Source organism: Brachyhypopomus gauderio, chromosome 12, assembly GCF_052324685.1.
Source record: "Brachyhypopomus gauderio isolate BG-103 chromosome 12, BGAUD_0.2, whole genome shotgun sequence".
Classification (NCBI taxonomy): Eukaryota; Metazoa; Chordata; class Actinopteri; order Gymnotiformes; family Hypopomidae; genus Brachyhypopomus; species Brachyhypopomus gauderio.
This window is the reverse complement of record NC_135222.1, coordinates 11,472,735-11,500,319: the sequence shown is the minus strand read 5'-3', so window position 1 is coordinate 11,500,319 and position 27,585 is coordinate 11,472,735. Positions and strand designations below refer to the sequence as shown.

General features: G+C 41.5%; 3 protein-coding genes and 1 long non-coding RNA gene across 6 annotated transcripts in view; 3 read left to right on the top strand and 1 right to left on the bottom strand.

The window, feature by feature from the left end:
• LOC143527822 (uncharacterized) overlaps positions 1-11,166 on the bottom strand; it is a 33,068-nt gene extending 21,902 nt beyond the window's left edge. Inside the window, exon 1 of the long non-coding RNA XR_013134279.1 lies at positions 11,024-11,166. This is a non-coding gene — a long non-coding RNA (uncharacterized LOC143527822). The remainder of the gene's footprint in view (positions 1-11,023) is intronic.
• Positions 588-4,626, top strand: LOC143528391 (uncharacterized). Its single transcript, XM_077024107.1, has 2 exons — positions 588-846; positions 2,456-4,626. Exons 1-2 carry the CDS (start codon positions 757-759, stop codon positions 4,400-4,402), a joined length of 2,037 nt encoding a protein of 678 aa, XP_076880222.1. The 5' UTR covers positions 588-756; the 3' UTR covers positions 4,403-4,626.
• Positions 9,833-12,252, top strand: htatip2 (HIV-1 Tat interactive protein 2). Of its 3 annotated transcripts, XM_077023130.1 has the most exons (7): positions 9,904-10,029; positions 10,134-10,253; positions 10,346-10,529; positions 10,617-10,724; positions 11,048-11,185; positions 11,380-11,441; positions 11,609-12,252. In XM_077023130.1, the coding sequence occupies exons 2-7, from the start codon at positions 10,201-10,203 to the stop codon at positions 11,823-11,825; spliced, it is 762 nt and encodes a 253-aa protein (XP_076879245.1). In that variant the 5' UTR covers positions 9,904-10,029; positions 10,134-10,200; the 3' UTR covers positions 11,826-12,252. The 3 variants fall into 3 exon arrangements, with proteins under 3 accessions (XP_076879244.1, XP_076879246.1, XP_076879245.1); XM_077023129.1 differs by lacking the exon at positions 10,134-10,253 and having other exon boundaries at positions 9,833-10,029; XM_077023131.1 differs by lacking the exon at positions 10,134-10,253 and having other exon boundaries at positions 9,865-10,029; positions 10,417-10,529.
• A 3,270-nt stretch (positions 12,253-15,522) lies between these two features.
• Positions 15,523-27,585, top strand: part of prmt3 (protein arginine methyltransferase 3) — a 36,879-nt gene continuing 24,816 nt past the window's right edge. Inside the window, exons 1-10 of the mRNA XM_077023128.1 lie at positions 15,523-15,661; positions 15,960-16,077; positions 16,302-16,384; positions 16,485-16,534; positions 16,723-16,828; positions 17,308-17,485; positions 18,368-18,512; positions 19,768-19,833; positions 20,490-20,611; positions 24,098-24,197. Coding sequence (XP_076879243.1) covers positions 15,610-15,661; positions 15,960-16,077; positions 16,302-16,384; positions 16,485-16,534; positions 16,723-16,828; positions 17,308-17,485; positions 18,368-18,512; positions 19,768-19,833; positions 20,490-20,611; positions 24,098-24,197 — 1,020 coding nt within the window. The 5' untranslated portion in view covers positions 15,523-15,609. The remainder of the gene's footprint in view (positions 15,662-15,959; positions 16,078-16,301; positions 16,385-16,484; positions 16,535-16,722; positions 16,829-17,307; positions 17,486-18,367; positions 18,513-19,767; positions 19,834-20,489; positions 20,612-24,097; positions 24,198-27,585) is intronic.

The following is a 27,585-nucleotide window of genomic DNA, read 5'->3' as shown; positions in this document are numbered from 1 at the left end:
TCTAAATGTGTGTAATATTGTATTATAAGGCTATATATAATACTTATATATAATACTTACTTACGCGACTCTTGAAAACGGCAAAGGAGACAATTTAAATGAAAATGTATGTGGCATCGTACAAATTCGAACATGTTCATAGAGAAACCGACCAGGTAAGAATGGGACAACATCATGAAATAAGTAATTCAGCAAATTTCATTTCGCACTCGTTTTCTGGTGGCTTTCATGAAAACGTTGGTTTTCTTGGTTTTACTAATTTCTTGGTTTTCTTTTTTGAAGCTTTAAAATATTAAAGTTTTATAGGACTACTGCAGACTACTTTTTTAGGTTAAATAAGGTTGGCTTAACTGACAGCTATTCAGTCGAATAGTTTCAGCACGGCATCCTTGGTGATACTGCCCCCTTTTGGTCGAAAATCAGAATTTTAATTTTATTGAAGTTAAAGCCAAACATACGGAAGCGTATTGCTGCCAATAATGTTTTAAAAAATATTCTTCATCATCTCGTTATTACGAGATCATATGTCGTTAAAACGAGAAACTATCTCGTTATTACGAGATCATATGTCGTTAAAACGAGAAAACGATCTCGTTATTACGAGATCTTATGTCGTTAAAACGAGAAAACTATCTAGTTATTACGAGATCTTATGTCGTTAAAACGACATATGTGGGCATACGTGTATGTAACGTTAACAACATTAGGAGCACTCCGTACAGTTAACATATTTTATTATTCAGGACAGAAACAGCCATGGCAGGCAGTGAAGTGGCTAACCTTTGGACGTTTCTGAGAAAGCGTGGACTTCCAGAGCATAACATTTTTAAAATGAAGCAAGATAAGGTTAGTTTGGCCATTTTAGAATGAAACGATGATGGCTAGCAGGAATGGAACCTAACGTAGCTACCTAACTTTACTCAAGTATATGTGATAGAATGCAACTATTAACCACAGCTAGGTGTGTGTGTGTGTGTGTGTGTGTGTGTGTGTGTGTGTGTGTGTGTGTGTGTGTGTGTGTGTGCGTGCGTGCGTGTGTGTGTGTGTGTGTGTGTGTGTGTGTGCGCGCGCGCGCGTGTGTCCGTTAGAGTGAGTGAGCGTGCATGCGTGCGTGTGTGTCACTATATGTGCGAATCATAATATAACCAGCGTGCTCCTATTTGAATTATGTAAACGAATTTTGTGGCTTCAGTTTTCCCCATTTTACACTGACAAAACCTGAAGTATGGCTGTTTTAGGACTAGTCAGAATGCAGGTTTTCATATCAAATTACCTGTACGCATGAATACTTTTTAAAAATGCTCTGTCCTTAAAGCACAATTTTATCAGACGTGTCCTGCTTGTTTAGAGTTAAAGCAGCTAGAGTTTGACAGACTGACAGACATGGAAATTCTACTCTATTCGTCTAAATTCCCTTTCTAATATATTCAAGCTTCACACATTGGTAATACAGTACAAACACACACACTGTGACGCTGGGCGCAGGGAGACGGACGAGGCACGAGTCCAATGGTCTTTGCACAAACGTCACGTTTATTGTAACAAAAATAGCGCAGACGGCGCACAATTAACACACACTCAGAAGTACGAGTAAGACTCTGACAAAGAGTACGGGACACTGCGCGAACGCACATTAGACAGACAACATAAGCCCGGAGTGATCACTAGACGAGGCAGGGGCGCAGATGGCACTGGGGACGGGGGGGACATGTCCCCCCCAGATTTATATTGATTTATATATTATACTATAGCATCTAGATTTCGCGTCCCCCCCAGATTTTACTCCAGATTAAGTGGATCCGCCGCCGCAACAAAATACGTTCGCCACCCCCCCCCCCCCACCCCCCCGCTCAACAAATTACGATCGCCAGGTCGGTGCTATCTGCCAAATTTACCCCGCGGAAAAGTATAGTTGATTACCCTTGATCTACAAGCATAAACGTATATATTGTACAGCTTGGTCCCCCTCACTTCAGAATTCCTATCTGCGCCCCTGAGACGAGGCACAGGTTAGACAGATGAACACACTCAGACACATCCACACCCACGAAGATACACAGACGCAGACATATAAACACACGCCCAAATGGGAGGAGTCAGGGGCTGTACCGTGACACACACAACTTGTCTAGTCCCTGTAGAGAAGTACTATTTAGTTTAGTAGTATGATAAAATCAACGCCAAAACACATGTATTATACTGTTAAATATTTCAGTTATCTGAGGACATAGTTCATTATTTTAAACACTTATATTAAACTGACCAGGAACTGGTTATTGATTATGGTAATTGAGGGTGTTTGCAGAACACAATAAAGGCCTTTGTTTGGTCAAAGACTTTGCGTATTACTGTCTTCTAGGAAAGACCGGTTTCATGATCATGATTAAAATGTTTGATTTGCCTATTTATCCATACCTTAGGGTAAAGTGCTGATAGATTCATTTCTGTTTTACAGGTAGATGCAGTGGTTATAAGAGAGCTGAATGATGAAAGCCTGGCCGTGTATATTCCTGTCTATGGGGATAGGATTGCTACAAGACACTTCTGCATAGAAAGTCAAAAGAAGGATGGAACAGATGCTAAAAGACAGTCTTTGTTAGAAAAGCTTCGACAGAAAATGGGAATTGGGAAAAGGACAATAGAAAATGAAGACGCTGACAGTGAAGACAGCATGGAACCAGCACACATTCGTAAACATATGAGGAACAACAAGGCAGCAGTAAAAAAGACCAGAAAGGTTGAGATAGGGTGGGTTCATGAGGGAAAGCAAGTGCGAAAACGTTCTGGTGGAGGAACAAGAATTCTAGATTTGTCCAAAGAAGCAAAAAAAGCTGACATACTACATCATGCCAAAGATCTGTTTTTCCCCAATGGAATCTCAAAAAAAGGAAAATGGGAAATCTTCAGTCATGACATTGTAGACTATCAGGAATCTGAGCTTGACGATGATGTTACTATTGGAGAACTCTATTCTGTATTAAAAATGGGCATACTAAGATTCTACCTCAACACAAGGTTTCTAACTGATGAAGATGAATCTGAATCAGATATCATAAGTAAGGCTGACAAACATGCAGACGTAAGGGCAGCAGAAGAAGAATGCAGTGAACCTATTTTTGTCATATCGAGTGTTGTTGAAACAAGTGATGTGAGTTATCTGTCTAACTCATCTGAAGTTACCATTGGTCCATTTCTTGGTGAACCATCAGCATGTCAGTTAGATGACACTCTGCTGCATGACCCTGGTCATCTGAATGAAGAGAAAGATCCTGATGTGATAATTACAGACATCCTTCAGCCAACAGATGACATAATTCATGCTTGGACAAGTTCTGGAGAGACTGAACACCCACCCTGGAACCATTCAGTTGACAGTGCTGTCCTCTCAAATGCAGACTATGAAGTTCTGAATGTTGGAATAAGGCTTCACAGAGCAACCCTTCTGGAAGAGATGATTAGCCAATTCAAAGATCCGGCTATACTCAGCCATCCTTTAACATACAGTTTCATTGATGAAAAAGGAGCTGATGCAGATGGTGTATCCAGAGATGTCTACTCAGCCTTCTGGTCTGAATTTTTGGATTGTTCAGCAGAGGGAGAAGAGATGAGGGTACCATCTCTCTGTCCAAAGTATCAGGAAGAGGAATGGAGATCTATAGGTAGGATTTTAGCCAAAGGGTTTAAAGATCATGGATATTTCCCAACACGTCTGGCACAGGCATTTACAGTGGCACTTGTTTTTGGGGAGCACTCAGTCTCCTCTCATCAGTTGTATGAATCCCTGCTTTTATACCTGAGCCACACAGAACGAGATTTAGTATTGAAAGCCCTAAAGGAAGATCTCATTGGTGATGACAAAGATGAATTAATGGATCTTATGGATCACATGGGAGTGACAACAGTTCCCACACAAAACAACCTGAAATCAATTTTGCTGCAGGTGGCACACAAGCAGATAATCCAGCAGCCAAAATATGCACTGGACAACATGTCAGAAGTCTCACAACAGATATTCAGGGAAACCTTCACCAGTGCACAGGAGATAGAAAAAATGTATGAAGAAAAAAAACCAACAACAAGAAAGCTGTTGAAGCTGCTGGATGCATCCCCTTCAACTCAAGCTGAAAACCAAAGTTTACGTTTTCTACAGCAGTACATTAGAGGATTGGATGGTGTGGGCCTCCGGAAGATGCTGAGATTTATGACAGGGTCAGATGTTTTGTGTGTTGAGAAGATTGAAATCCTGTTCACACCCTTGGACGGTCTATCAAGACGGCTTGTAGCACACACATGTGGTCCTGTATTGGAGCTGCCTTGTACTTATAACTCCTATCCTGAGTTACGGGCTGAAATGGAGAGCATCCTATCCAATAAAAATGTTTATATAATGGACATAGTTTAAAGCAAAGGGTCCACAAAGTATGTCCTGTAACTATTTGAAGGAAAGTTTTCATAGGGTATATAGTACATGCAAATGTTCAGGTCTATGAGATATGTTAGGAGTGTTTCTCATAATCAAAGATATGTAACAGGTAAGGGAATACACTGGATAGAGCTAAAGCTAATCACCCATAGCTTTTATTGTGCAAGTATGGCAAAATAAGTGTATATATATATATATATATATATATATATATATATATATATATATATATATATATATATATATATATATATATATATATATATATATATATACATATACATACACCATTTGTTATGTTCTGAAAATAAGTTTTCATGGTCACAAGAAGTGTCAAGCAGTGAATGTGACTTGTTGTAATGAAAATTTTCTGAAAATGTCGTTACGTTAATGTGCTGAATGTGTTAACGAGGAGAATTCATGTAACTACAGATTCCTATTTTTATTTTTCAGCTTTTGTTAGAATTATTAAATATTTTCATAGCAGTTTCTGGTGCTATTTTTGTTCAAATTTACATTCTTGTATGAGGACAAAACAAAACAGTGTCATTCACTTAGAGAAGAGACTTTTATTACACAGAGATAAGTATTATAATGGTCAATCTCACTGTTAGTTCATCTGTGCAAATGCAGTTAAGTGGCACTTTCTGACCAGGGTTAAAAAAAAAGCTTAAAGAAAGCCTCTGGTTAAATGTAAACTTGTATTCTATTAAACCAACTGTTTTTCATAATTTTGTCTGTGTGTTTTTCACCATTAATAAAGTCATACAAATGCAAACAGTGCAAAAACATTGTGCCCAAAAAGTTAAACTAAATATGTGGTTTTGTCACTTGTGATTATACCCTTTATTGTGCCCTATAATACAGTAACAGGTGTTGTCTAGGTTTACAAGCAGTTATATTTTCAGATGAAATACCAATATTTGTACAAACTGTTGAATTGTCTGCTACTAATTGTAAAGTAAAATATGTACACTTTTAATAAGGTTGTCACTGGAGCACTAAATATTCATTTTGAGACAACAAAATAACATTTTGAGAATACACAAAGATCTTGGGTTTAAGTTGAAGAGTGTGTTACTGTTTATCTACATGTCATTAAGTATGCGAGTCCTTAAAAACAGGTACAGTTCGATTGCTTCAGCAGGTGCGGTGGGTGGGTGCAGATAGTGTTCTGCCATGAGATCGCAGGACAAGGTGAAGACTGTCTCATCACATGGGTAAGGACCTCTCTCTTGGCATTCTTCTCTACAAACAGCAACAGCTTGTTGGGAGACATGTTTCAGGTAATCTCTTGCCCCCCAAAATTGTGGCAGAGTGTACATCATAAACGGACGCCCATGTGGTGCCACTGCATTCCTGCTGGGTCGAATGTTGTGGGTGTTCCATAGGTGCATGAGTTGCTGCAGCTCTTCCTAAATAAAACAAATGTTCAGGTGTGAATTCTAATAAGTTAAAACAAAAAAAATTACTCTTTCATACATATAGATTGCAAAATGTAACATATGCTCACCTCGATGATATTTAGACAAGTAAACAGTATTAACTGTTTGTCCAGAAAGCTTCCGGTAAAGCAGTCCAAATCTTTCAGCTGCTGGAAGCGGTTCATCCAGTCTTGGGCGTGCTGTTTCCGCATGAATGCCCACCAGCTTTCTATTCGCTGGTTATGGTTGCTGGAACCATAAATATAACAGTCTCTTGCATGTTGATCGTCATCTTCATACCGAAGGAACCTCTGTATTTGTTCCATTGTGCCGTTCTCTGTTCCTAAATCCGTACGAATTTTAGAGGGGGTTCCCATTCTGTGTTCAACTTCGTTGATGAAGTAACTGGCAATTACTTTTGGATTGCTGTTGGTTGTGTAGGCATGGAGCCAAATGACCATACGTGAGAAGCCATCGATTGCGCCGTTGATGCAGATACCGTACGGTTTCAGTTTATCATAAGAGTCCACATGCCATGTAAAGTTGGGACCTGGATTTCTGTACAACCTGCGACGAAGGCGATTTCGGCGTCTCAGCTGTACTCCCCGTGGATCCAAAACTTTTAATAAAAGTCTGACTGTGTCTTGCGTGACAACATACCCAGCTTGTAGACATTTAAGATGTTGTAGTTTGTAGCCATGAAGTTTTCCGTGTCTGTCAAGATGTTCGGTTAGGAATAAAGCAACGTCTAAGAGGGCTGATTTATGTTTACGCCTGTATAAACGCTGAGACTTCAGAATCCTTCGCAGTGTTCGAATACTTATTAAAATGTCATCGATGCCTTTCAGTGACATTAAGATGTCATTGTGATTTAAGCCAAGCATAAAGTAAAATTTGATTAATTCAATCAACTGCGACATTGAGAAAAATGCTGTAGTGCATTTGGGGAGCCTGGGAGTTTGGAAAATAAGATCTCGTAATAACGAGATAGTTTTCTCGTTTGAACGACATAAGATCTCGTAATAACGAGATAGTTTTCTCGTTTGAACGACATAAGATCTCGTAATAACGAGATAGTTTTCTCGTTTGAACGACATAAGATCTCGTAATAACGAGATAGTTTCTCGTTTTAACGACATAAGATCTCGTAATAACGAGATGCTGAAGAATTTTTTTTTTTACATTATTGGCAGCAATACGCTTCCGTACAAACAAGAATCCGTGTATCATTCGTTCATTTGATATTCAACTGAAAATCAAAATCGGAAAATCAAAAAAACAGTTCATTATTTTGTTTTTCGTTTTGAATATAAAAACAAAAAAACAAATCAGGCTTGTATTTTTCAGTTTTTTATTTGATGATCCAAACAAAACTAGCTAAATTAAAAATCGGATTCGGAGCCGAACTTGATTTTGATTTTTTAACTCGACCCATTTGTGTGCCCCGGAAGTTGTTCTTCGTGGTCTTCGTTTGACTGCGGTAAAGTTGGTTTCACGTTTGCATATTCGGAATTCTTTCTTCAATAATAAGTGCCCAAATGTGCAAAATAAATATCTACAACTTTGTTTACGCCAGGAATATACATATTTAAGTTGTATACAACATTTTATTTAAAATGTACTATTGTGACCGCTACGACGTCTAAGGCACCGTCTACAAATTACGTTAACACGGACGCAAGTGGCGGTAGTAAAGGCCCCAGAGCACTGCGCACTCTGTTTTTTTTTCTTTTCAATAATTTCAATATCTTTTCAATGGTCCATCATAAGACCACCAAACAAGTTGTATTACACAAAGTATATAGTTGTTATTTAGGATGCACTTTGTGTAATACAACTTGTAATACAACGGGCAGTCATGGCCTGATTGTAGGGAACTGGTCTTGTGACCGGAGGGTCGTGGGTTTGATTCCCAGGCTTGAGGCCATGACTGAGGTGCCCTTGAGCAAGGCACCCAACCCCAACTGCTCCCCGGGTGCCGGGCTGCCCACTGCTCTGGGCACGTGTGCACCACAGCCCCCTAGTAATCACTAGTGTGTGTGTGTTCTAACTGCACAGATGGGTAAAAAGTGGAGGACAAATTTCGATCGCGGTGAAAAAAAATCACAATTGACAAAATATGGCACATTTATATGGGTATTTCTACCTTGCACCAATTTGTGGAGGTCAGTTTTTGTCTAATTATGTCAATAGCTTTTAAATGGTGCATCATAAGATCATAAAACAAGCTATTATATATTAAGCGCAATCCTAAGCAACAACCTATAAGTCAGATATGGGTATTTCTACCTCTTACCTAATAGTGGTGGTGAGTTTTTATCTTTTAATTTCAATAGCTTTTAAACGGTCCATCAGAACAGCACCAAACAAGTTGTATTACATTAAGCCCATGATGACCAGCAACCTACAACTCAGATATGAGTATTTCTACCTCTTACCTAATAGTGGTGGTGAGTTTTTATCTAATTATTTCAATAGCTTTTCATAATATTCTTATTTTATGAACAGCACCTGTAATAAGAGTTGTAGGTTGTTGTTTAGGATGCACTTAATATATATAACTACTTGTTTTTCTTTCCCATGACTGTCTAGCATACAGAACTAGACTGAGAGACCAGTTTTAGTTCATTAGCTATTTAATATTGTCTTCAATATTGAACCTTTTCACAATATTCAAATTTTCTTAAATATATCAGTCGGCGTGCAACGAATGAGTATAATATACAAGTTTCATCTTTTGAATGGAATTACTGAAATAAATAATATACCAATATCTGTGTAACGTGGTGGGTTGGACACAATCGCGATAAAGGGCTGGCACATACTTTAACGGAGCTAGTCTCCTCTAGTAGGGTGACCAGAGTTGGGTTTCTGAAAAGGAGGACACCTTTTGTACTGGGTGGGGGTCATCGGTGTATCGGTGAATGATTTAGGTGGATGGTGTGTGTGTCGAACGTTTTTTCTCTTTAACTCCTCCGTAAACGTACACTTTCGTTTCATCGCCGTAGAACCGGCGGACACACGTGCTTTCACTTGTAAACACTTTTGCACTGTACATGTATTCTGTTTGAGGCAGTCGAACAAATTCCCCCCGGACATTTTTTAGGTCTCAAAAGTAGGACATGTCCGGGAAAAAGAGGACGTCTGGTCACCCTAGCTCTAAGTGAACCGCGCCCACACGGAGAGTGCGCAACTTACAAGGCATACAGAACACACTTCACAGAAACACTCACGAAGGAATATAAAGGACCACAGCGATTATGAAAGGAAAACACGTTTATATAAATAATACAAGGCACAGAAAACACAGCAGAGACTAAAGTAAACGAACACTACAAAACACAATGACAAATATTAACACCGGATCATCACTGGATATCCATTTGCTGCAACGTGCACGAAATCTCTGCAGGCGTCTTGCCACCTTCAAATAAATATTTAATTAATCTAGAATGTGGTTCCAATATGGTCACGTTGTCTATACCAATATAGACTATGTTCCAATGTTTAGGCTCAGAGTAGAACAAGTAACACTGCAGCGCACTCCCGCACAAACGAAGACCACGAAGAATAAACATATCAGTAACTTCCGGGGCACACAAATGGGTCAAGTTAAAAAATCAAAATCAAGTTCGGCTCCGAACCCGTTTTTTTATTTTGCTATTTTTGTTTGGATCATCAAATAAAAAACTGAAAAATACAAGCCTGGTTTGTTTTTTTGTTTTTATATTCAAAACGAAAAACAAAATAATGAATGGTTTTTTGATTTTCCGATTTTGATTTTAAGTTGAATATCAAATGAACGAATGATACACGGATTAACAAGCTACGGTAATGAGTTAAACTAGTATCGAAATACGGGCGACTCAATACTTACAGTATTAGATCTTAAACACATTTGTTTTAAAGCTTTCATTGACTAAATTCAAGGTTTAGTATCAAATATCTTATTAACCGCAATAAAAAAGCTGTGAACTGCGCGTGCGCGTAGCTACGAGCTTAAAACAGGAAGCGTTTAGGTTGAAAAGGGCTGTTAGTAGTATCTGTTATGAAATTATTTGACATTAGCTGCAGTAACGTATTTAGTCTCTTTACCGTTTTAATCTCTCTACTCGCTATCGTTATTTACTACATGGAGAATTCCGAGTCAACAGATCATCCCAGCTATGCTACAACTGAAAGGTAGATGGGCTCGAATGTTGATGCTTCGCTTAAAATCGCAATTGGCAAAATGACACCTCGTGTATTAAAAACATTTTGTATCTGCGCGCCTTAATATGTGACAGCTTTTCCACAACAGGATCCACGTTTCGACAGGGGAAACTCACATTCATTTGACAAGATTAATGTTAAATGGCCTATCTTCTCACTGGCCAAATAATATGCGATGTAAATCCTGGGCAATGGTTAGTTATACTTCTTATATGGTTATATGGTTAGTTAGCGGACACGAACCAAACTAATCGCCTTCTTTTGTTTTTTTCTTTTGATTTTAAAGGATGGATTTAGATGCACTGGAAAACAACTTAAAACAAAAAAATAAAACTTGTTTCATTCTCGGTGCATCAGGAGAGACAGGAAAAGTGCTACTAAAAGAAATTGTGGAACGTAAAATATTCTCCAAGGTCACACTCATTGGACGACGGAAGCTGAACTTTGAGGATCAAGCCTTTGAAAATCTGGTATTCTATTGGTCATATAGTTTTCACATCTATGACAAGCAATCACAAGGAGTCCTACTTATGGTTGTGGTTGGGTTATTTCTTAAGGTCCAAGAGGTGGTTGATTTTGAGAAGTTGGAAGACTATGCAGCAGCATTTCAGGGTCATGATGTTGGATACTGCTGTCTGGGAACAACCAAAGCCAAAGCTGGGACTGTGAGTTACTATTGATTCCACCTAATCAAGATCAAGTTTAAATCTAGGGGATGAAGACACACCCATTAGTGGGCACTGACAGAGAAGTGAGCATGTGAAGAGTTTACAGGCAATATTCAGGGTTTTCTGTCAGGTGTGTTTACAGTGTCCAAAAACCTAAGCCTTGGAGAAATTGCATCCACAATTTATCTTTCATCTCTAGGTCGTGATGCAATAGAACAAACTAGTTTAGACTGGCCCCCCACGCTACAGGGACTTGATTTAACAGATCAGTTTTAAGAAGTGACATTAGGACTCACTTTCCCTTGTGTTGAGTGTTGCAGGAAGGATTCATCCGTGTGGACCACGATTACGTGCTCAAGTCTGCAGAGCTTGCCATAGCTGGAGGCTGCACTCACTTCCACCTACAATCCACCAAAGGAGCCAATAAAGCCAGCAGTTTTCTGTACCTGAAAACAAAGGTTATACACTACAATTTATTCTAGGAAATTCTTAATTAATATATTAATTTTTCTAAAATGCAGTTTGAAGATACTTGAAACCAGTGGAAATGAATGGCTTGCTTAATGATTTGAAGTACTCAAGATGTATGTTGTATTAATATGCTGTTTCAGACCCAGGATTACATTTAATTGTTGCTGTTGGTGTTTTGCAGGGTCAGGTTGAAGCAGAAATAGAAGGACTTGGCTTTGAACGTTTTTCTATCTATAGACCTGCGTAAGTTAACATCTTTTTACAACAGTTTTTACCAATCTAGTTCTCAGAACCTGGAATATAATATTTACATTGGCATTGTTCATTCTTATTTCTTTATTCCTTGTTTCATTATATTTTCCACATGTATATAATGGAGGTGTGGGAATAACTGTGCTCGTATGTTTTAGAGTTCTCCTGGTGAACAGAGAGGAGAGCAGGCCAGCGGAGTGGGTGGCTCAGAGATTCCTGGGTGCAGTTTCCTCCATTTTGCCCACAATGTCCATCCCCATCACATCAGTTGCTAGAGCCATGATATTCAACACACTCATTGAAGGGAAGAGCAAAACGGAGATCCTTGAGAACAAAGCAATTGCCAACCTTGGCAAAATTGGAGAGAAGCAATAAGAGTATTTTATGCTCAGAATTATCATCTCCAACTACGACTTTATTTTGGTGTTTCATAAAGGGAAGTTTTGTGAGAAATGTTAATGACTGTATAAATGTATAACATTGTATGATGTTTATAGTCTTGTCTTGAATCAGGGAAAGAGGCATATATTTGAAAGGAGTTAATATGTAATTTAATTAAGGAGGTAATATTTGAGTCTTTATAATCTGAAAATATCTGCTGTCTGTTGGTTATGATAAATTGAATACCCAGTAATAATGTGCACATTAGCCTAAAGACAACGGTTCTCTATGTAATATGTGAATTTTAAATATAATTCTCGCAGTAATGTATGAGTGCAAAAATATGGCAATGGGGTGTGTTTATGTTCTGCCCAGTTATCTGACAGCTACACTAAAAATCATCCTCAGGTTTTTTTTTGGATCTGATGCCTATACTTTTAGACTATCTCCAATTTTCTCCATCTTCAAACTCTTTCAGGTTTTCCCCATTTTGGTACATGTCACTTTAAAATTGGATCTAAGACCCTCTCCCAATCTACACATAATACTCCACAATGACAAACCAAAATCAAAGCAATGTGTTTAGGAATGTTTTCTAAATGTACTAAAATAAAAAAAATCAGACCTTTCTCTTAGCATTTGGTTAAAACTTTGGCATAAAGGACTGCCAGAAAGTCTTATTGGGAATGATCCCACAGGCTTGGCACTAGCTTCTATTGGAAGCGTTTTCCCATTCATGGCATTACTGTTTAAGTTCATGCAGGGTTGACTGGGAGTGTCGGGGAACATTTTAATTTCTCTCCAGACATTTTATTGGGTTTAGGTTCAGAATCTGGCTGGGTCACTGCAGGAATGGCCAAGAGTTTCCCAAAAGCCATTCATTTCCTTTGCATCCCTTCAGGTTTTTGTCTTGTTGAAATGTAAAATTTTGCCTTAGACCATGATCAAAGCTGGCATTAATTATGTAATTGTTACACCAGGCATAGTGCCTGGTGTCCTTTAAACACACCTCTGGGAATTGCGATTAAATATTTCAGTCTTCATTTAACAAAACATATGATCTTGCTACACATGGTCTTGAGAATTGCTCCAGTGCCTTCTGGCAAACTCCAAGCAAGCTCTGATGAGCATTTAAGGAGGAATAGATTCCATTTGACTACTATAAAGACAACTCATACCTGATTATTCAGTTTGGCTGGGTGGCCAGATATAGGAACACTGCTGGTTTCAAACATCTTCCATTGGAGAATGATGAAGACTACCATTCTCTTGGGCACTTTTAACCATGCACATGTTTTCTTCTTTACTTACCCAAGCTGGTTCCTTGACACATTCATATGTCACAAGTCTAAGGACAATTCTCAACCTCATGGTATATGAATATCTTAATTATGTCCAGTAAATGCAGTTAGGTGCAGGTGGGCTCCAGTAAGACTAAATGCATATCAAAGCACATTTATGGAAGCAGGATGCACTACAGTTGTTATGAGTAGACAAAGTATTTGAAGTTATATACAAAAGTAAATTTCAGTCTCTTATTTGCAATATAAATTGTTTTGTCCATGTTGAACATTCTGTGTAGATTGAGAAAAAAACAGTTTCATCCATTGATGAGTGTGAAACATGTTGAAAGTGAGAGAGTGATAACTTTCCATTTACACGATAAACTGTATTCATACACGTCTCTGGTTATTTATTCAGTCACTTGATTCTCTTAAAGTCCACTATACTCTTAGAGATAAAACTGTAACCCATCTATCTCCTGAGCACTTACAGCATTGACCATGCCTAGCCTTGTCAGTTCCTTCTATTTACAAAGGCATCCAAGGTGAGTAATTCTTGTAAACCAGACCAGTTTACCAAAAATAAAACTATCCATAGCCAAACTAGACCATGAAATATCACGTACAAACCATCCAAGTTCAACAGACTTAAAGAGACATACAGACATACATACACACATATATACATATATATATATATACATACACATTATATATATATATATATATAAAAGTTTGGACGCACCTTCTCTCAATGAGCTTCAAGAGGTAGTCACCTGAAATGGTTTTCAGGTTTTCCTTATCAGGGTTAATTAACGGAAGCTCATTGAGAGAATGCCAAGAGTGTGCAAAGCAGTAATGAGAACAAAGGGTGGCTATTTTGAAGAAACTAGAATATAAAACATGTTTTCAGTTATTTCACCTTTTTTTGTTAAGTACATAAGTCCACATGTAATCATTCATAGTTTTGATGCCTTCACTGAGAATCTACAATGTAAATAGTCATGGAAATAAAGAAGGTGTGTCCAAACTTTTGGCCTGTACTCTGTGTGTGTGTGTGTGTCCCACACTAAAGTGACAGGTGTTTCAGTTTCATTGTCCAACCACGGGGTGTTGGAACACACACACACACACACACACACTGTGGTTGGACAATGAAACTGAAACACCTGTCATTTTAGTGTGGGAGGATTCATATCTAAATTGGACCAGCCTGGTGGCCAATCTTCATTAATTGCACATTGCACCAGTAAGAGCAGATTGTAAAGGTTCAATTAGCAGAGTAAGAGCAGTTTTGCTCAAAATATTGCACACTACATTATGGGTGACATACTGGAGTTAAAAAAAGGACAAACTGTTGGTGCATGTCTTGCTGGTACATCTGTGACCAAGATAGCAAATCTTTGTGATGTTTCAAGAGCCACAGTATCCAGGGTAATGTCAGCATACCACCAAGAAGGACAAACCACATCCAACAGGATTAACTGTGGACGCAAGAGGAAGCTGTCTGAAAGGGATGTTCAGGTGCTAACCTGGATTGTATCCAAAAAACAAAAACCATGGCTGCCCAAGTCATGGCAGAATTAAATGTACACCTCAACTCTCCTGTTTCCAACAAAACTGTCCATCGGGAGCTCCACAGGCTCAAAATACATGGCCGGGCTGCTATAGCCAAACCTTTGGTCACTCGGGGTAATGCCAAATGTCGGTTTCAATGGTGCAAGGAGTGCAAATCTTGGGCTGTGGACAATGTGAAACGTATTGTTCTCTGATGAGTCCACCTTTACTGTTTCCCTCACATCCGGGAGAGGTACGATGTGGAGAAGCCCCAACATCTGCGCATGTTGCCCAGATTGAAGCATGGGGGTAGATCAGTGATGGTTTGGGCTGAATTCCCTTGGCCCAATTGTGCAAGATGGGTGTGTCACTGACCATGTGCATGCAGTGGTTCAAACATTTGTATCCTGAAGGCAGTGCCATGTACCAGGATGACAATGCACCAATACACACAGCAAGACTGGTGAAAGATTGGTTTGATGAACATGAAATGAAGTTGAACATCTCCCATGGCCTGCACAGTCACCAGATCTATATATTATTGAGCCACTTTGGGGTGTTTTGGAGGAGCGAGTCAGGACAAATTGACGCTGTAATGGCTGTAAAATAATTGATTTACTAATAAATTATGGTCTAAAACCACGTGTTTCAGTTTCATTGTCTAACGTGTATGTGTGTGTATTTTTTATATATGTGTGTGTATATATATATATCTATCTCTATCCAGTCATATAATTGGACTAGAGGCATTTTACAATTTCTCCGTAATTATAGTAGCTATAATAATTCTTGAAGTAAAAACAACTTTTACGCTTCTACGTCGTGCACTAATAGAAATAATTTTATTTCCTGTCAGAGCTTCGTAAAATCTCCAGAATTTGAGACCAAACAACGACATCACGCGGTAATGTCATGTAAATACTTCTTTTTTAACTGGAATGACCCGGAAGACGCAGGAAACCAAAGGAAGCAGCATGGCGGAATACATAGGTACACGTGAAAATGTTTTTATATGTTGAGTTTGCCTTCGCTATATTCTTGCGTCACATTTGAACTTCAGCGATTCACACAATGTTTACCTAACTGGTGTTTATCTAAAAATAATTACGTGTTTACTCTCCTTATGTGTTAAAACCTTATTTAGCCGGTTGCTTTTTGAATTATTGTGTCGTCTCTTTGATAATAATCTCAGTTAATATACGTACATATAATGTTGGATATGTAATACCGCATGATCCGGGTCTCTGCGGGGAAATACATTGTAGTGCTGTTAATGTTATTGCTGCAGATCATGATGTTGAATGCAACGACGAGGTTCCTGAACTGTCGGACAGTGATGATGACCTGTGGCAGTCTGTGGAGGAGGAATCCGAAAATGTATCCGTGTTGTGTTTGTTCTGCGACAGGTAGCTTACAAAAGCGTTGATCAACAGAAGTAGACATAACCTTTGATATTTTACGTATTGGAGAGGGGTTGCTGTTGACATATTAGTTTGTGTTTGACTTACTGTAACATAACGGTTATATTAATCTGTATGTACATGAATATATTTAAAGAGATTTTTATTCCATTCTTTATTAATGTCCCATTTCTGGCTTTCTGCCATGTAATTACTGTTATCTCGAATAGGTCCCTTTGCACTGTATCTGAATCTTTCCACCACTGCAAATCAGATCATGGCGTGGATATCCCAGGACTGGTGAAAAAACATAGTATGTCTTTTAATATGAAGGTCTTCAGATTGAAATATAGTCAGATTACTTTTGTGGAAATAGTTATGGATCTTTTTTTTTTATCATGATTCATTACCAGGGCTTGATGACTATGGATACATAAAGATGATCAACTATATTAGAACAGAGGTATCACTTTGCCTTTTCCTTCATTACACAGCACATGCATGTTTTATGTATGTAGGCCTCTGTGTCTTCTTCAGCAGTTAATACCTGATACCAGTCCCCCTGTATATCTGCAAAAAGATCTTAATGCAGCATCAAAGTTTATGTTGATTGAACTAACACTTAAAATGGATGCCCCATTTGATCTACAGAAGTTCACTGGGCAGAGCTTGGCTGTGGTGTCAGGTGGTGTTTTACCGTGGGACAGTGATGATTATATGAGACCTGCCCTGCCTGATGACCCTCTGCTGCAGATAGGTGCAGAAAAACAAACTGACATTTATATGTACATCACTCTGAGCTTCTGATGATAGTCTTTCAGTTTTTCTTTCTCACTTGTCGTTTACTGTTACGTAACTAGAGTCTAGCAGCTATGGTTTCTAAGCTGCTCTACCCCAGTCTTTTAGAGTCTTTCAGGTAGTCCACACTTTTGTTATTGTTCAGCTCCAAACACATCAAGGCTGTTCCACGTATTAGTATCTGTTCCAGTAACAGTGGGGTGTTGGGAAACATTGACAAGTGGGGTGAAAAGTTCTATTTTGTAGTCCAGAGCAATTGTCAAGCAATTGGAAGTTAAAGAGAACTCATGGCAGGATGAACGTTAAAGCTTTTGACAAAGCAGACAAATATCAGTAATTTTTGTTCTTTAAAAAGTCCCTAAAAGCGTCTTCAGCCTTTATTGCCACCTGTGTTTATATGAGGTTAGCTGTCTTCAGGTGTGTTGTAATGACTTGCAGATGTGGAGGACCTGACAGGAGATGATGCCCTGATCCCAGGCTCTCCAGGAAGCCCGCAGGCTGCAGTCCTGCCCCACAGGGCCCTGGAGGCTGAGGAGAGGGCACAGCAGGCAGAAGAGAGGGCACAGCGGGCAGAGGAGGCCTTGGCTCGAGCCATGGATGACATGCACAAACTCAAGTCAGTTTAATTGACCCTCAACTTTCACATCTGATAGGATGGATGTAAAGCACATGGAGATTTTTTTATTGAAAAGGAAAGTGCTATATAAATTAAGATTATTATTATTATTATTATTATTATTATTATTAATAATAATAATAATAACAATAATAATAATAATTACTCTCATGACCACATCACACCTGTTTTCAAGCATCTTCACTGGCTTCCTGGTAAATACCAGATCCAATTGAAGATTCTCCTACTTGGAAGACTCTAAACTATTTTGCACCTCCTTGTCTTATAGGTTTTCTACAGCCGGGTGTCTAACTGTCATGTCATCTAAACTGTTTCTCATAACTGTTGATCCTCTGCTCTCTGTGTGTTCTGTTGTTCTGTGTATTGATGATTGTATTTGGGTTTTAGAAAAGCGCTATATAAAAATAAAGTATTATTATTATTACAACTTGCAGAAGCAGAGATATATAATTTGTTTTATCTTTTGTATTTTGCAGGCAAGCATAGCATTTGACTCTGGATTAGCCTAAGATATGTATTAGAGTTCAGTCTGAAATGAAATGGGGAAAAAATGTAAATTGTCACTTAATTATTGGGCGTTTTTTTTTCTTTTTTCTTTTGCTGTGTGATTTTAACTACAACAGCAGGGGGCAGCATTAAGCCCAGAGTGTCAGGCGCATAGTGAGGCAGAAAGGGGTGCGGGGTGGAGGGGAGGGCAATGCAAGTGGAAGCTGGGCTAAAATTCCACTGCAGTGCTTTGCTTTAGGTCGGGAGTGCAGGTACACGTGCACACACACTGCGCATTGTTGGGAGCACTGGAGTGTTTGCTCTCTTCATTGACCTCTGTGTGTTGTGTCTGTTGTTTGTGTGCGTGCGGCGAAGGTTGCTAGCCCAAGGTCTTGTGCTAAGTTCGGGCACGGGACAGGGGTCCACATCTGCAGGGGTCATCGCTGAGCTGCGAGAGGAGGAAGATGAGGCTTATTTCAGCTCATACAGCCATTACAGCATCCATGAGAAAATGCTCAAGGTGGGTCTGTGGGCCGGGCCAGAGAGGCCTGGCAGTACTTGGAACCTATTGGACAAGTTCAGTACATCATTTCTGATGTCTTCAGTAAAGAAAAACACACACACACACACACACACACACACACACACCTGTATGTAAACTCCATCACTACCACAAAACAAGTGAGAAAGATCTGGATTTTGCCCAAAATTGATCATCAGTTTACTCTAGGTGCTGTAACTTTGATGCAGTAATGTAAGTTGCAGGTCATTCTGTTCAGTGGTTGCTCTTGTCTGCGGAGGTGCATTTTGAGGTCTTCTCCTCGTTGGAGGGGCTCTGTCGCTAGAACACACTGCGGTAGAAGCTTGAGAGGTTGCCTGCTGATTGGTGCCTATTTCTCTTTACGTTAACTGAGAGTTGGCGTCAGAGTCGAAACTCTGTCATGCCGTGCGCAGTGGAGAGGAGGGTGTGGGTGGTGCGGCACGCCGATGATGCGTTTTACTGGCCGCTATAAAACTGCTGCCGTGTACCGTCATAGGGTGTAGCAGTGACACACACACGAGTCCTCTCCCCCACCTGCACCCGACCTCCCCCCCACCATCACTTCTCCCTGCCTGCTTAACTAAAAGCTGACAAGACTTTTAGACACATTTCTTTTGTCATAATCATATTCACTTTTGACTTTTGTGCACTTCACTTCACGATTTATATTATTGTGCCTGGATGTTAAACATTTCCTGCACAGTCCAAGAATGCATATATTTTAGCATGATTTCAGCATGTTCTCTAGAGCTGATTTGGGTGGTGCTCATTTTGATTGGCAGGTTAATTAGCCATTTCTGTCCAAGATTCTGCTGTCGAAGCAAGAAATGTCAAGGTCAAATTCATTTAATTTTTCATTCCAAATGCAACAATTCTGTCAATTCCTGCCTCTCTCTCCTCTTAAAAAATCATTAGTGATTACATACCCTATCAACTATAGTCTGACGCAGTCATGATTCTGTTTAAAATAAGATCTCCCTCTTTACTGTTTAATGCCTGTTAATTTGATTTCTGATTTTGTCTGTGGATTACAAAAAAGAGAAAGTCATCTTCAGAACTGCGGCAAAGGCTGTTTGAAAGAATTAAATTCTCGTCTTGAATGATTGGAATTTGTTTCACGATTACTCTTTTGGTGAGAAGGCTGCGTTCTGTCTTCTTAATGGAAAAAATAATGGTGACACTCCGTCACTGCTTACATCGCCACTCTCTGTTTCACCGCTTTCCTCCTCTACAGGACAAAGTGCGGACCGAGACTTACCGAGACTTCATGTACAGCAACCCAGATGTCTTCAAGGACAAGGTGAGTACCAGGTCCTCTTCTCATCTGGACTAGGGCTCTCGTCCCACTATCTCAGCGTTGGTGTCAACTGGGAGGGGGTAGGGTGGTGTGGGTCATGATGGCCCTCTCTGATTTACGCCCTGATGCTTTATTATGAGCCAAGGCATTTTTCCTTCCCCGCTCCTACAGGAACGTTCCGTCCGACTGCAAAGAACTGATAACAAGAAACGCTGCCCATATTGTTTCTCTCTGTGTCTCAAACACACCGGCATGTACGTGTGCATACACAAAAATGCAGGCTGTCGGTGTAATACACAGGGGCTCATACAGAAGCCATTTATTATGTGCTGACACAGGTTAGATCAGTTTTAGGCAGCCGCAGTTGGACATGGTTTGTGGGGGGTGGGGGCGGGGGGGGTGTTCAGAAAAACAGCAACGAAGTGGAGGCCAACAAACCCCTGGTTTGTCTGAAGTGTTGGACCAGAGGGCTTTTGGGCGTGTGAGCGTACAACCAGTGAGGCGTCTCGCCCCCGTCAGCATGACAAACGCTCCGGGCACCATTATTTCTGCCTCCGGGGCCGCAGTGGCAAGGACAAGCTGGCAGGCTCGACCTTGCGGTCACTGTTGGTTTGCGGTGCGTAGAAAGGTGACGTGCTGTCCCTCACTCTGGCCTATAGGTGGTGCTGGACGTGGGCTGCGGCACAGCAATCCTCTCAATGTTCGCTGCACGCTCTGGGGCTAAAAAGGTCATCGGTGTTGACCAGTCAGAAATCATCTACCAAGCCATGGACATCGTCAGGTGAGTGAGTGATAACTGCACTGGCAGGTCACTGGTAGGTCTACAGAGGTGAGGCTGATATGGGCCAGTATAATGCTAATTGTAAATTATGCTAATGCCGCTAGGTAAATGTGCACTGAATTTGTGTTGCTTAAATTACACACCATGTTCTTTCAACATTGAATTAAAAAATCAGCTTTATAGAGTTTAACTTAAATTGTTTTCCTCACTGTTTTGTCCTGTCCTGCACTGAAAAACCTCCAGTGCTTGATTCACTTTGTATCCTACATCATTTTACTGAATATCTGCATAAATGGCCTCGCCAACCCCAGCCTCTCTCATTGTGTTACTGCTCTGGCCTCAATCTCCCACCCCAAACAGCCATTCTGGACTACAGTTTCTAATGCTGACTGTACACCATTACCCAGTAGTCTCCTGCAGAGGACCTCCAACCTGCAAGGCTTTATTTATTTCTCTCAGGTAGCTGACTTCAGTAACAGCCCAATCAGCTTTTCACTTGCTCTGGATGGTGGTGGGTAGCAGAGCAGGGAGTGGTGAAGCAGTAACGACACCTGCACACCTGCCCCGTCCGGCCATCTCTGCTGTACTAAGAAACTCCGTCATCCAGCCTGCTACTTTATTTATTTTTTGTTGTAGCATTCTGTTTTTTAAACTGCCCTGTGCACAAGCTGTGTGGAGATCGGCAAATCGTACAGGAGCATTGGGCAGTGATGCTGCGTTTTTGTTTGGAGCAATTCACAGTGTGGGTGCCTCTCCAAGAAATGTGTGATTATGGTTGTTGTTGCTATTAGAATGTGAGCTGAGGGGCTGCAAGCAGGCAGTAGTATGTACAGAGGGCATAGTTTAATTTTACAGTTCACTGGGCCTCTGGGCAGGGTGTGTGTGGTGTGTGTGTGTGTGTGGACTAGTTTGAGATACTTAGTACTTCACATATTTCCGTACACCCCCAATCACGCCTGACCCAGGAGAGAGAGGAACAGAGAGTGAGAGGTATGTAATGGCAGAGGAGATGGAGGGATGGAGACGCTTGCTTAACTGATGGAGCTACGGATCACAGGCTGTTTGTGACCAGTGGCTGCCTCCAAGCTGCTTTTGAAGTGTGCCATTTTTTTGTTTTTCAGTTGGACAAATGGGTTTTTCTTTGACAGTTCCTTTAGAACAGTTATACTCTGGTGATTTTACGCTGAAGAAAGAAGTTCTTCTTTTGCTCCTCATGGCCTATGAAGTTCCTGGTGATGTATATTAGATTCACCAGAGGTATGGTGTGACTGGACCCTCCTTGTTTTTATTGCTTATCCATAAGCCATGACACAGATGCATGGAGTGTGTCATTATAGTCTTTATAGGTGCATTCCCTTCCGTTTCTCCTTCGCATAGTTTCCAATTTGCGGTGATTTGCTCTTATAATGAGATTAGAGAGAATCTCAGTGCTGTGTGGGAGCAGGGATGGGGGTGGTGCTGTGTGGGAGCAGGGTGGAGCTGGTGCTGTGTGGGAGCAGGGTTGGGGTGGTGGTGGTGGTGGAGCGGGGTTGGGGTGGTGCTGTGTGAGAGCAGGCTGGTGGTGGTGCTGTGTGGGAGCACTATTGAGGGTGGGGGAGGTGCTGTGTGGGAGCAGGGTTGGGGTGGTGGTGGTGGTGGTGGAGCAGGGTTGGGGTGGTGCTGTATGGGAGCAGGGTTGGGGGGGTGGTGGTGGTGGTGCTGTGTGGGAGAAGGGTTGGAGAGTGGTGGTGGTGGTGGAGCAGGGTTGGGGTGGTGGTGGTGCAGGGTTGGGGGTGGTGCTGTGTGGGAGCAGGGTTGAGGTGGTGCTGTGTGAGAGCAGGGTTGGGGGTTGGGGTGGTGCAGTGTGTGAGCACTATTGAGGGTGGGTGAGGTGCTGGTGGAGCAGGGTTGGGGTGGTGCTGTGTGAGAGCAGGGTGGAGCTGGTGCTGTGTGGGAGCAGGGTTGGGGTGGTGCTGTGTGGGAGCAGGGTGGTGGTGGTGCAGAGTTGGGGTGGTGCAGTGTGTGAGCACTATTGAGGGTGGGTGAGGTGCTGGTGGAGCAGGGTTGGGGTGGTGCTGTGTGGGAGCAGGGTGGAGCTGGTGCTGTGTGGGAGCAGGTTTGGGGTGGTGCTGTGTGGGAGCAGGGTGGTGGTGGTTCAGAGTTGGGGTGGTGCAGTGTGTGAGCACTATTGAGGGTGGGGGAGGTGCTGGTGGAGCAGGGTTGGGGTGGTGCTGTGTGAGAGCAGGGTGGAGCTGGTGCTGTGTGGGAGCAGGGTTGGGGTGGTGCTGTGTGGGAGCAGGGTGGTGGTGGTTCAGAGTTGGGGTGGTGCAGTGTGTGAGCACTATTGAGGGTGGGGGAGGTGCTGGTGGAGCAGGGTTGGGGTGGTGCTGTGTGAGAGCAGGGTGGAGCTGGTGCTGTGTGGGAGCAGGTTTGGGGGTTGGGGTGGTGCTGTGTGAGAGCACTATTGAGGGTGGGGGAGGTGCTGGTGGAGCAGGGTTGGGGTGGTGCTGTGTGGGAGCAGGGTTGGGGTGGTGCTGTGTGGGAGCAGGGTGGTGGTGGTTCAGAGTTGGGGTGGTGTAGTGTGTGAGCACTATTGAGGGTGGGGGAGGTGCTGGTGGAGCAGGGTTGGGGTGGTGCTGTGTGGGAGCAGGGTGGAGCTGGTGCTGTGTGGGAGCAGGGTGGTGGTGGTGCAGAGTTGGGGTGGTGCAGTGTGTGAGCACTATTGAGGGTGGGTGAGGTGCTGGTGGTGGTGATAGTGTGAGTGGGGAGAGATAAGGATCAGCTGGGACAGGAGCGTGCTCACTGGCCTTGACTAATGTTTCTGTCCCCACTAACATTAGCTGTCATGATAATGGAGTGTTTAGAGAGATTGATGCACATGGTAGCTGGTCAAAAAAGGATGAGTTTTCAACTCCAAAAGGCCTTGTATATACACAAACACACACACACACATAATGCTCACACGCTGGTGAGCGTTGCCGTTTGCTGGTATGAAGGTGGTTTGAGGAGGCTTTGTTGGGTTGGTCAGGATGTAATTGGGATGAATGAAGACTCATGTTGGACAAGACTGAGTTAAATGACTGTAATTAACACTCATTCTATAAAACGAGGTACTTAAGAGCCTGAAGTCAGACTGATTTGTTTAGAATGTATTTCCCATCTGCGGCAAAATCGTTTAGTGGTAAATATCACCTTTGATACCCTGTCCCCATTCACTCACTCGGTCCTTAGTTAAGAGAGGCTGATATCCATGACTCTTTTCTGTGTGTGTCACTAACTCTGTGCTGTAATTTGCTGCATAGTGGAAAATGCTTATAGTATAATGCATATAATACAAGGGACAAAGCTATACGCCCTTCTGGTGTTTCATATCAGAATGTTTTAAATAATAACATATGGACTTGTTCAAACGCATGTGAAGCGCATTTTAAAACCTCAGTAACTCCAGTAAGATTTTGTGTGCTATTTAATGTCTTGTTTTGGTGTGCTTTTGTGGTTGCTGTCCAGATCGAATCAGCTAGAGAACACTATCACCCTGATCAAAGGCAGGATAGAAGAAGTAGACCTGCCAGTGGATAAGGTGGATGTCATTATTTCAGAGTGGATGGTGAGTGTACACACAGCTTTGTCTTCTTTGACTCCTTTTGCATTTCTAATCTCAGTTTCTAATCTCAATCTCCTGTTAACTGCCTGTGATGTTCCAGTGGAGGGTGGGGTCAGAGCTTTTCTTACCTTACCCGTAAGAGACTGTTGGGACAACTGGAATATGGTGGGACATTGATCCCATTAATCTGGATATACTGCATCCTTCGTTCATTTCAAAGCTTTTCTTGTAGCATTGGCCAGTGTCTTTATAAGTGAGGGTTTTGTCATAGCTCATGACATTGTTTTAATCCAAAAGTATAAAACGCTGAGTTTTAGTTGGCTGCAAGACTCTCGTTGGTTTGTCCAATCATATAGCCTCTGGCACATTCGTGACCCTGGCCCTCTCTCTTCCACTCTCAATCATGGGGAAAATTGAAATTGCGATGTGCTGTACCACACAGTGATGAAGAATAGCACGCATAATCCACAATGGCATAAACTCTCTGCACATTAATAATTTTAGGAGCCACCTGTCACTTCTCATTTCTGTGGAGATGGCAGGTGATTCTGAGAAAGTCTAGGGGTTCTGGGTAGCGTTTTGTGACATATCAAGAGTTTAATGGTTTTTAAATACTACAATGTGATAAACTCAACACTCTGACTGCAACATGCTAACTTGCATGGACAGAGGCAGATGTGGAATTCAGATGAACTCTTATTAAGCCCGAGTGTCGTTTCACCATGTAGCCCGATTCCACTGGCATGGTGCTGGTGCCAAAATCCTGAGTGGTTCTGCACTTTTCCACTGCAAATAACAGGTCTTGGCCAAGTTAGTTTGTTAGTTTGCAACAAATTGTTAGTGCACAAGCGATTATAGTTATGGTGAGAGTGGTTAAAGTGACGAGCCCTCTGACTACAAAAATGAGAGGTCTGTGAGTCTGTGAATAAGACCACTACTTCCTAGAGTTTTCACCAGTGTGCTCATGTTTTGTTGAAAGTTCCTCCTCAAGGAGCTAAAGCAGAAGTGCAAGTGAATAAATCAAAGGGAAGGGGAGGAGATGAGGGGGTGCTTAAAAATGGGGAGGAAACTGGCTACGCTCTAACTTAATAGCCAGTCTAAGTGTGAGCGGCATTAAGGCCTGATCTGTTTACTTTAAATTAAAATATGGATTTTTGTGATTAATGTGGAATGAATAGAGGACTCGTCCTCTTTGTTTTTTATTGTTAATGAAGTCCTAGAATCATGAATCATCTTTCAATTTATATGGGCCATAACTATAACCTCAGTGATGAGTGTTCATGCCATTTCATTGTCTTCTTTGTCCCTCCTCCACTATGTTTGTGCCAAAGGCTAATCATTGCCTTCCTATTTTCTGTTCAGAATTGGCCTTCCTGACATTTAGAGATTTAGGATTGTGGATTTAATATTTGTTCATGTTTACCCACTGTTTTACCCTGTTTCTGCCAGGTTCTGACACATTTATTCTCCAAATGGATTTACTGTTGGTTTAGAAGACATAGCAGAAAATGTCCCCATAAGGAGAGGCTGTATCTGGAAATATCCCTATAAGGACATATTTTTGCCCCCATATTTTTTGTGCATTACACCCCATATGAACGTACAGCTGTAGTGAGACAATCACATTGCAGCAACACAATGCATTTAGAAATGTAACCATGGTCAAGACAGTCTGTTGAAGTTCAAATGGGGAAGAAATGTGATTTAAGTGACACTAAATGTGCAACTCTGTTGGTGCTAGGGGGGGCTGGTCTGAATACTTGAATCTATCTCTAGGGTATACAGAGAATGGTCCAGTGAAAGAAAGAGAAATAAATCCAGTGAGTGGAAGTTCTGTGGACAGAAATGCCTTGTTGGTAGCAGAGTTGAGAGGAGAATGGCTGGATTGGTTTGAGCGTGTATAAAGCCAACAGTAACTCGAATAAACACTCATTACAGCTGAGATGTACAGAAGAGCATCTCTGAGTACAAACACATTGAATTTTGAAGCACAAGACCACAGCTGGTTCCTCCCCTCCGCCAAAGAAATAAACTAGTGGACTAATGACTTCTTGCGACGGTCGTTTGTTGCACGGGCCCGAGTGCTGAACCAACACCACTTTGTTCTCGAAGGTGTGTGCGCTCTTCGTCTCTAGGTAGCCACTGGGATGCAGCCAGGTAGAGAGACTGGACCAATGGGGACCCCCCCTTCTAAAGGGGGTTCGTCTGATGTCGTAGTTCCACATCCATCCTGACTTGGGCCATGCCACTAGGGAGAGTATCCCCCCCCCCCCCCCCCCCCCCCCTTTTTGTCTGTGGCGGCATGGTGCCTACATAATGCACCATGTCACAAAGCTCAGTTAATCTCAAACTGATTTCTTGAACATGGTAATGAGTTCACTGTACTCAAATGAGTTCACTGAACTCAAATGGCATCCACGGTCACCAGATCTCAGTCCAAAAGAGCACAATTAGCATGTGGTGGAACGGGAGATTCACATTGTGGATGTGCAGTTTACAAATTTGCAACAACTGTGATTCCATAATGTCAATGTAAATCTATGCTATGAAGAATTGATGCAGTTCTCAGGGCAAAATAGGGTCCAAACTAAAAAGGTGTAGCTGATTAGTACTGCTACTGTTTAGTGTTCATTCTCCAAGAGTTGGTCTTTCATTGCTATGTGAAAAGCTAAGAGGTTTTATGTTTCATAAGAGTTTGAGGGGAAAAATCAATAATTTACATTTTTGAGAAGCAAGAAATCCATTTACTTGATTATATGACAGCCCTTTCCTACATAGTGTTCATTTGTTAAAGTGAGTTTAAGCACTGCTTGGAAAGTCAGCAAACCATCAGATCCCACATTAGTGTAGCCACAATCTCCTCTCTTCAGGCTGTCTAACATGTTGATAGAAATGGGTAAATAATTTATAAGGTGCAATGTGTAATTTGTTTCATTCATAGGAAAGGTGAGCAAGAATATAATAATCAACAAATCAGACACAATTCTGAAAGCTGAGCTTTACTATAGCAGGGAGACAGGTCTGATCTTTGCAACTGTCCTTTCATAAACAACCGATGGATTGCTTTAAAACTAAAAAAATTGTCTGTATGAGATTGAACCAGAGACAGAGAAATTAGATATAAAAGAAAATAGGATAAAATACATAATGGAAAGGAAAGACCGTAAGAAGAGAAGGACAGTCCAAGATAAGCAGAGAGGGGGGAGGGATACCATTTGTGGCTGGTTGTGGGGATGAGATTTCAGCTCGGGCTAGAGCAAGGTTTTCCTTGTGTGATCCATCATGTCTGATGCTTGTGGCCTCTCAGTCAGCCACCACTTTGAAGAGTGAGAGGAGCTAACAGGTGTAAGCGACACCCAACGACCATGTCTGAAACCAGCTTCACTTGCAG